Below are 10,198 nucleotides of genomic sequence, written 5' to 3'. Positions count from 1 at the left end.
TTTTAAAGAGTCGGTTTTTTGATAGACTTTAAAAGCCACAACTTTTTTTTTTACGTCGTTTCCGTTATGGTGATGGAAACGAATTTTAGAAGGGGATTTTTAATTTCATATATGTTTTTCTGAGCATCAAAATAAGTGGGATTGATGACAGAAAAGACAAAGGAGCGGTAAGCGAGCGGGCATGGAAAGAAGGCATACTTGGTGGCGAACGAAAAATCGTCCCTTTCGTGCTAATGATCCAGAACAGCGACAGGTCAGGAGAATCACCGGGCTCTGAAATGCATTTTAGGAGCACAGGTGTGCAAAGCGAGTGGCGAGTGGATCGAGGGAGACGGAAGGGGCCTAGGAATCCTGTGGGGCTGCGTGATGTCCGGGTAAAGCTCTGCCTGTTGGGGAAGTCTGCCGGAAGCTCAGGTGGGCCGGCTGAATACCTGTAGCATGGAGTCAGACAGGGCCACGGATTGAGGTAGGTCTTACTACCGCGTAGTTAATCCTTAGCATTGTCTACTGTGCTCCCCCCTTAACCAAAGTTAAACTTAATTTTTAAATGTCTGGATGAAGGGGAGATTTACTGTTTAGAAGGACTCTCTCTTCTTTTGTTGGGCTGAGGGTAGTACTGAGACTGAGGATTGAATCCAGGGCCTGCACGTGCTAGCCGAGCACACAACCACTGAGCTACCATCCCCTCACCTGCTAGCCCTTTTAACTTTTGAGAAAGGGGTTCCAAGTTGCCCAGGCTGGCCTTAAATTTGTCATCCTCCTGCCTCAGCCTTCCCAGCAGCAGGTATTACAGGCATGCCTCATAGTACTCAGCAAAGAGTAGTCTTTTTTTCTTGATACAGGGAATCAAACTCCACCTTCCGTTTGCCAGGCAGGCACAGTGCCACTGAGCTACATCCCCAGCCCAAGAGTAATCATTTTTAAAGCAAATAAATCACATCTAAACTTATCTATTGCTAAATCTGTTTGGGAGGGTGTTTTTCATAGATGGCTGTCTACAAAGGAGTAGTACTAGTAGTGAAGTATAGCTTTTCTATTGCATTTAATGTTTTCCTGTAAGTCACTTAATCTGCCTGGTAGTATGTTGAAATACTAGTTAAGGCCATTGTTGATTTTAGCTCTCTTGCAAGGATAGGATCTGAGAGACGGCCTGATAATGTTATCTCTAGATGCAGGCTTCTTACTCTATTTATGTTCAGAGCTTTGTAGATGGAAGATCATGACTGACTAGCAGGAACAACAGAGTTCCTCTGTTTCTGACCGATTAAGGGTTCTGTACCCTACAGGCAAGACAATGCAGTGTCCTCAGTGACCCCTGGGAACATAGTCTGAGCTGAAAGGCAGACCTGGGCACCATACACAGTGAGTTTCCAGAGTGCCCGGACTGGGGATGTGGTTGTGAAGAGGACGATTACAGCCTGTGCCCTCTAGTGGTTTGCACAGTTTTTAATACAGTACTGTGTGCATGAGGGGCTCTATGGCACCATGGTGAACAACACAGACTCCAGCCAGGTGACCTTGCTGCAGTCTTGGTGTCTCTTTGGGCAGACCTGGGCCTCCTTTCTCTGTGCCTGCATCTTGTTGTTTGCAAATAGGCTTAGTATTACTTACTTTATAGTTGTTCAGAGCCTTACATGAATGAATGTGTGTGCGACCCGGTATAGTACCTGACAAGGGAGTGATGATTGCTGTTTTGGTTAATGAGCAAGGGTGGCAAACAAAAAACAAGTACTGCTGATGCTGAGCTTTACACTGCAGCATTGATGTACTTGGAATTGCTGCTGATGCTTGAATTTAACTTTTTTTTTACTGTTCCCTGTTCACATTGATGTAGGATAAACCTCAAACATTTGAAGGTACGAGAGTAGCTAGCTGCTAATATTTCTTAGTTGCTAAGGTTTCTCCCCAGAATATTCAGAGATAGAGGGTCTTTGAACATATGACCAGTTGAAGGACCACTTGGTATCTTTTGTGAGGGAGAACAAATCTGGTCATGGTGCCTACGTACAGGGCGAGATGGTTACTAAAGGTTTTTGTCACATCCTGAAGAAGGTGGAGAAAGGCTGGGGCATGAAGTTGTAGAGAGAATGGAGTGTAGGCTGCCCTTAGGGCTAGGTAGGTAGCTTAGGAGCAGGAGTCTGCATACCTTGTCTTCCCATTCTGCCAGGCTAGATCCCAGCCAGCCCATGGTGTGGGAAGAGGTTACTTCCTGGTCACCTCTGCAACCTGATTGCCTTTCTTGAATGCAGACCTTAACTGGTGACGAGAGTCATCCGCAGCTGTGGTGGCAGGAGAGGATGCAGGTAGGGTCCAGGTCTTGGAACAGGGACAGTGCTAGACCTTAGTACAAGTCTCGGTTCTTTTGTTTTAATTTGTCCCTGGACAGAGTCACTAGAGTTGGGGAAAGGATTGGTCAGAGACTGACTTGGCTAATAACTTTCAGGGGGGAAACATACCCAATCATAATACTTGAAAAATAGATGCATTGCCTTATATATCAGATGGTCATAAAGACAAGTAAGTAAAAGTCATTATGTACTATTCAAGTGAAGTTTAGGAGAAAGCTTAAAAGTCATATTTTTCAGTAGTGTATCATGAAATTTTGGGGGGATTTCACAATGAAAGCAAACCAGGATTTCCTTTGAATAGATGTCTCAGCAGATTCAGAGTTGGATAAAAACCATTTGAATTTTTAGGACTTATTCTATTTGTTGAATAATGGAAGGCAGTACAAAACTGTAGACTTCTAGAGAAAGTTATTTCAAATTTCTGTTGTATTCCAAAAATGTAATTTTGATTTTCATGGAAGTTGCTAGACTTCTAAGATGAGTAAGATAGGAATTAAAATTAGTAAGATTCCATGAGATAATACTTAGAAAAATAATTTCATTGAAAGAGTTTGACTAAATTTAAACTTTTTCGATCCCAGGTACCAAAGAAAATATATAAAATAAAATAAAATTTAAACTTTTATCATAATAACATTGAAGACTTATTTTTAAGGAATGTTCTACAACATGCAATAGTTTAAAGTGAATTTTATACACCTTATTCTTCTTAATGGTTCTGTGATGTGTAGGCTGTGGCATTCTGATACTGATAAATACCTCAGTTGGTGCCCAAAGGGACTAAATTATTTTTTTCATTGAGTTTATTGGTACTTTTTAAGTATATAGTACAGTTACATTTATCATTGGGATCTTGTATCTTTACATGACAGATCTCATTTTTTCCCCATATCCCTTGAGTTATTTTAAGGAACACAACTCTTTAAGTTCAGACAGAATTTTAACCTAGGCTTTCTGATTATAAATATTGTCTCTTCTTGAAGTTGCCCAGTTTTCAGCATTGAACAGCTCAGACTTGTAGACAATTTGTTGAAGCCATGTTTAAAATATCCTTGAAAATGAATGTAGGATGCTGCGTGTGTCTTAATTTTACTGAGAGGGGGCGGGGGTTGGAGCTTGAGTGTAGTATAGCTTATTTAGTCTGTGTTCACCAAGCAGGATGTTGAAGAGCTTGTGAAACTGTATGATGGTGTATACCATGCCACAGGTTTCTTCATTGCTGAAGTTGTAGAATGTAAAAAGGGTGACTTTTCCAGACTTGAGGACAGTGTTGAAGCTGAGTGTGGAAATGAAGGCTCTAGAATCTGCCGTGGCTCCACCCCTCTTTGTCCCTAGGCCCTCCCACAGCCTTGGAAAACCAGCCCTGGTCCCTGGGAAAGTGAGGTGCAGAGCACTGGCCGTGTCCACTAGCCTCCAATGAATCATTGGGAAATCCTCAGAAGGTGCCCTTGAACGTGATGCTATTCAGATGTTATTCAACAGGGACTGAGAGAGTGAGTCATGAACTTGGTAACATGTTGGGATTGCCACCAACAAGACTGAACAGGAGAAATCTTTACTTAGGAGTAGAACAACTGATAATCCTAAAAAAGAGTACTTTAAAAATGGGTTTAGTGCTACCCATCTGTGTCTAGAATCAGTCACAATGCAAACCAGTTCCTTACATAGAATCTTAAAGAAAAAAGGGAAAATCTCTTTGTAGCTGGGCATGGGCTTATAGCTGCATGAAATACAGCAAATGAAACAAAAAAGAACACCAAGACTAAATCATAGTTTTGTTTGTTCTTGCCTATGAAAGATACCTTGCTAAGTAAGTTCAGAAGTTGGTCAGTGGTTTGCTATTTCTGGTCCTTTTGCCTCAGTTTTTCCAAATCCATTCCCTGACTGCTAACTGGGGCTCTAAAAAGCTAAGAAAACTTACAAATTGGAGTCAGATCTGAGGAGGAAGATCTAAGGTGATCTGCCAACTCAAAGATCTGTGTTAAAAGCAAGGCAAGGCTTACAGAGGTCACGGAATACAGTTTTTTAAAATCCAGGGCCAAAATCCCATAGGCATGTTTCCCACTTTGTGCCTAAGACATCGAATGAGGTGGCATTTCGTGTGTGTGTGGTTTGACTTTGCATTTCAGTGATGCAGTGATGTTTGGTTGTATGTTCAGTTACTGTCTTCTTCGGTGAAGTGTCTGTCCACATCTGTTGCCCGTCTTCCTGTTGGATTATTTTCTTAGTAAATATGGAGAGTTCTTTATATTTCCAGATACAGGTCCTTTCTCAAATATGTGATTTGGAGGTATTTTCTAGAAGGTGGCTTTTTGCTGTCTTAATGGTACTCAAGAGAGCTGAAGTTTTGAATTCTGATTTTTATCACTTTCTCATAGATATTCTTTAGCAGGTTGAGTAAATTCCTTGAATTTTTAAGAACTTTTAAGAAATTAGGAATTGCTGTTGGGTATATTTTTGGTTTTTCAAAAGGATGAGTTACATTGACTTACATAATAAACTCTATTAATTTAGAGGGATTTCAAACATACACAAAAGCAGATGAATCACCATGTATCCATCACTTTGTGTCAACTTAATTGCACCCCTCTTCTATCATGTGAACTTGGAGGAGAAAACAGATAGCCAGCCAGGGTCCTCACCTGAAGAGACCACTCCAAAATGTAATTAATAATGGACATGATTTAAGACAAGAGAATTATTCCAATCTCACTCAGACTTTTTAAGCTGTCAGTGTTAGAGTGCATCAGTGCTGCTTGTCTGAATCAGTTAATGCTTACTACCTGACTTTCTGTTCCACAGGAGCGCTTGCCCTTCTTCTTTATTCCTTTGTTTGAATATGCAGAGACCCAGAATTGAGGACTGTTTTGTTCTGTTTTGGTTTGGGTTTTTTTTCCATGCTGGTCAAATCCAAGGCCTTGCACATGCTATACAGGTACTGTACCACCGCACTCCATCCTCATCCCTCTTAAGATGACTGTCATAAAAAGAATTTAAATATTCTACCTTTCATTTTCTCTTTCTTTTTTCTTTTTTTTGGGGGGAGTACGGAGGATCGAACTCAGGACCTTGCACTTGGGAAGCAGGTGTGGTGCCACTGAGCTAAATTCCCAGCCCTCATTTTCTAAAGTGTAAAGACAGAAAATAGAAAAGAATATTTGGCAGGTTATGGTTGTTTGGGCAGCAAAAGCAAGGGAAAAACCTGAAGGTGAGGACAGACTGTCATCCTTTTTCTGATTGATAGGCTATTTTCAGAGGTTATGTGAGGCCTAAAAGAGTGTTGTGATCAAGCTTGGTAAAAGTTAGATTGTGCAGATGAATTAGTTCTCTTAGGTGCCGTACCCTTCCAAAGCATTAACATGCTGATGGATGGTGAGTGTCCTAGGGAAGCATGTTAAAGTGACCCTTGATTCTAAGTACTTCTGTGCTATCTTTCATTCATTCAGGTAGAGTGAGATGGTGGTAACACCACAGGGCAGTGGTCTTAAAGCTTTGTTACTGCATGCTTGTAAAATAATTGGGAAAACTCTATCACTCATACTTTTTAAAGTTGGTACCCAGTATTTTCTTTATGAGATATTTTCAGAGGGTGTAATTTCCAGTGTATTATGAATATTTTGAGAATAAAATTTTTGTCACTTTCATACCACAGCCCATGTGGCTGAAGGGTTTACAGATTGAGAAATAACTTTGCTTGCATCCTGAGCGCCTTTATTTATAGTGTAGGTAAGGAAACAGAAAGGGGATGCCTGGTTGGAGCAGATAGAAGGCTAGTGTCTGCAGGAGATAATGTTTGATGTTTCTCTGGCTGATAGGTGTTAAGGAAGATAGTCCTCTACTCGGCCAGGCCTTGCTCCACCATACCTTCCTGTCACCTGTTCTGCGGGGGTCCTGCCTCATCAGTGGTAGGAGGTGAGTTAGTCCTAGCCGTAGTGATCAACAGCATGTCATTCCCATCATCTCCTTCGGTTGTTCTGTAGCTGCATCTTGTGATGATGTCTCAAGGCAAGTTCAGTGAGTTGTGCTAGGAAGACTGCAGAGAAGTAGCAAACATTATTAGTAGCTACAGGAAAATCAGAATTTTCATGACTGTAGCAATGCTGTGTTGGGCCAGGTTGAAAGGGTTGAATCCTTTTAATAAATCAAGAACCGTGTCCTCGGGGGTGAAGAAACTAACATGAGCATGTTGAATGGACAGGATCTGTTGATGGAGCTTTGGGAGATCTAGGGTAAGATTGGTATGATGAAAGATACCCATCAAATGTGCAGCAACCTATTTCCAATCCCATTGTGACTCATTGTAAGAAAGAGCAGTGACATAAATGTGAGGTTTCTCAGCAAGGCACTGCAATCCTTGATGGTACTGTAGGGCTTTGACTTTATTATCAATCTCTAGCACTGTAGCTTCTCAGGCATTAGCCTGTACTTTTAACTTAATATCAACATCTTTTTGGGTCTGAAGGACATAAGAGGTATTTTTTTATTCAATGATTGACAAACTGTATATTTTGTGTTAAGGCTACCAATGTAGCCACAGTGGTGGCAAGCAAAGTAACTGGAGACATGATTTCTAGAACAGTAAGTCCCATCATCTGACAGGTGAATGAGCTGTCTGTGTATTTTTTTCAGAACTTGTAGTCTACAGTCATAATACCAAGGGCTAGAAATATCAGTGTATCATGACAAAAGACGACCTATATAATATTAGCACATCTTTATTAAAGTTAGTAAGGCAGGCAGTAAGGTTACAATTTTTGTAACTGACATTAAAAGAATCCTTTTTAGGAGTAATATTGACCTGTCCAGTTAGGAGTATATAAGGGTTTTGTACACAAATGTGTGTCTAGATTTTATTGACCCCTGTGTGACTCCTGTCCTTCAAGCTATGACTAGAAGAGTGATCACTGGCAGCCAATTGCTAGAGATCTCTTTGGAAGAACTAAGATGATGTATGTAGTGTGGATTCCAGAAGATGGCCAGTAACATTGTATTTTGTATGAGATCAAATTATATTTTGTATAACTGTTTCATTTACTTCATGGGTGCAACAGTCCTCTCAAGGAGCATACTTTGAGAGAGGAACATAATGAGTGACATCATGGCAAGAAGAGAGAGGGCAGAAAGGGTATGAGAATTATCTTTTGAGATAATATTGAAATTAGTAATTAGCACCAACTCGTCTTGATTTATGCCTGGTGCATTACAGACAGTGACTGTCTTTTCAGTTACCCAAAGTGAGAGACGGAGTGGGAGGCCTGCTTTTGTCCCGCTGTAATTGTAGGTGTAGATGGAGGAGAGATATGTAAGCCTCGGAACAACCCCCAAGACATCAGCCTGATTGGAAAGTATAGGTACAGAAATAAGAGTTTCCCAAGGAAAGGGATGAGCAAAGGCAGGTCTGAGTTTGTCCTCTGTAGGAACACAAGCGTGCCCTGAATCCTATGTTATTGATGGCATTGAACCATAAAAACCTATTAGTTAGGACATCCTTAGACAATATTTATATCGAGGACATGTCTGTAGAATTATCTTAGTATCGATGCAGTTTTGTTAGAGAATATTTACTTTCCATGAATGGATTTAAAATTTTTAAATGAAGGCAACTAGAGAAGGTGACAAAATCTAATTGAGCTTGTAGAGGTAGCTGTACTCTCCTAGTTTATATAAATGTGTTTTTAGGGAAAAGTGAGTATACCCAACAATGGCTTTTTTTTTTTAATGGGTTATAGGACCTGTAATGAGTAGAACTGGCCTAGTTGTCTATAATAAGCTCTTTTTGAAAGGGCTATTCCCAGTTGTGGTTGTAGGAGAAGGGGTGCAGGTATCATCTGACTGTTTTGAGCTGAAAAGGGTTGATGTAAGGCAGACCGCAATTTAGGGACCCCTTTTAGGGAGCTAGTTTAATAGGCCTTCAATAAAAATCATGTGGTAATTAGTAATTATAAACTCTCTTTATAAAGTCAATCTGGTGGGTTTTGGTAAAGAAAAATGTCCAGCACATTTGATGTTGATAATACCTTTATGATCACTTTGAGTTTGGCAGCCTGTAAGCTTATAGGCTTGTCTTATAGGCGAGAGTAAACAAAAATTTTTAAAGAAACTAGAGCTTGTATAGTCAAGATATAACCACTAAACTAAAAAGGTGGTTTTGGAAAACAGCCATGTCAAGAAACTGTTTTTAAGAGACTAAATTAGTAAATGAAACTTACTGACCTATTGACCCTCTAATAATGGAGATGATCTATAAGTCTTGTTATTTTGTCATATTTTTAATTGTAGCTATAAAAGGACTAGAAACTTAATAATTTCAAAAAAACAATTTGAACCAAAGTATTTTAAAGACAGTTGTTGAGTTTGTATAAATTTTACTATGATTTTACCTAATGACCCATAACAGTGGCTACCAGTGTATCTGGAAACTGTCAGAAGGGGTCAGCAATTGGAGCCTCTTGAAGTCTATCTATATAACTATGTTTTTTATTTTATATATCTGTAGTTATACTTTTTTATTGGGTGTTTAAGGCCAACTTTTAGTGAGACCTGCGTTAAATAAAATGAACTTCTTGCTGTCTATCAAGGTCAATCAGGTCTCCTCAGGCAGTGTCTTGGAACCATGGGCAGAGCCTCTCAGCTACTGTCATTGTCAACCATCAGGATATGTCACGGCCTTGCTTGACCATGTTGCATTCTGTGAAAGCATAGGAGACATTTTTCTTCCAGGTAATATTCCTTTGGCAAATAGCAGATGTAGCTTTGGTGTCCAACAGTCTCCCTGCTCAGGAGGGTGAGTGACTTACCCAAAATATAGAAAAGATTTTTTTTTTTTTAATGTCCTGGATCTTTGTTGACATTGGAGGGCCAGAGCCAAAATATTGGCTGTCGTCTTAGCCCAGTTGGGATCAGTAGGAGATGCCTGATAAGAACAAGACAAAAAAAAATGGCTAGGGTCTACAAGAAATAACGTTTGATGTTTCTCTGGCTGATAGGTGAGAAAGAAGGTAGTCCTCTACTTGGCCAGGCCTTGTCCTGCCACGCCCTTCTGCTGCCTGTTCTCCTCCTGTGGGGCCCTGCCTCATCAATGGGAGGAGGTGAGTTAGGCCTGGCTGTAGTGATCTACAGCACATCACTCCCAACACTTTAAGATGGAATGTAAACACCATAGCACATGATACATATTCTCCTTTATTCTTTAAAATCCATGAGTAAACTCATTAAATTGATAATGCTACCTTTTTCTTTTTGATCTCTCCATTTGCCACACAGAATTTTATTCTAATGTATTCTTTAATGTTACAGTTTTGATTGCCCTCTTTTTTGTACCAAAAAATGTGTATATAAGTCTGAGTGTAGGTGCACACCAGTAATCTGAGCCCTTGGGAGGCTGAGATGGGAGAATCACTGTTTGAGGCCAGCCTGAACTACGTAGCAAGACTCTTATCTCAAAATAAATACACACACACACACACACACACACACACACACACACGCACTCAGGCGCGCACGCAAGGTGGGGGAGGATATAAAATTTGCATTTCCTGTAGCTGGCTGGGCCTCATAGCACACGCCAGTAATGTGGCTGAGACAGGAGGATGGCAAGTTCAAAGCCAGCCTGGGCTAAGGTAATAAGACCTTGTCTCAGAATCAAAACAAAACAACAAAAGCCACTGAAATTTTCTTAAAAACTTAAAATTTTAATTTTTCTGTAGCGTTTCCATTATTACTGTTAATATTCAGTTAATGATCCAGATATATTACAAATCATGCTAAGCAGTAAACAAAAAGTTTTGTGGAAAAGGCAGCTAATGAATGAGGTTTTAAAATTTTAATCATGGATATATATATATATATAT

At 40.1% G+C, this 10,198-nt stretch overlaps 1 protein-coding gene across 5 annotated transcripts in view; it reads left to right on the top strand.

Annotated features, from left to right (window-relative positions):
- Positions 1-295: 295 nt before the first annotated feature.
- The window catches only part of Ppp4r1 (protein phosphatase 4 regulatory subunit 1), a 50,452-nt gene continuing 40,549 nt past the window's right edge, over positions 296-10,198 (top strand). For 2 of the 5 annotated variants that reach the window (XM_010638636.3, XM_010638635.3), the window contains exon 1: positions 6,130-6,260. In XM_010638636.3, coding sequence (XP_010636938.1) covers positions 6,145-6,260 — 116 coding nt within the window. In that variant the 5' untranslated portion in view covers positions 6,130-6,144. Of the gene's footprint in view, positions 467-5,172; positions 5,284-6,129; positions 6,261-8,926; positions 9,069-10,198 lie in introns of those variants that run through there. The other 3 variants (XM_019209693.2, XM_010638644.3, XM_010638639.3) reach the window with 3 other exon arrangements.

The sequence above is a fragment of the Fukomys damarensis genome, unplaced genomic scaffold (genome assembly GCF_012274545.1).
Source record: "Fukomys damarensis isolate Sample0158 unplaced genomic scaffold, DMR_v1.0_HiC HiC_scaffold_30, whole genome shotgun sequence".
Lineage (NCBI taxonomy): Eukaryota > Metazoa > Chordata > Mammalia > Rodentia > Bathyergidae > Fukomys > Fukomys damarensis.
This window is presented reverse-complemented; position numbering and strand designations above follow the sequence as displayed.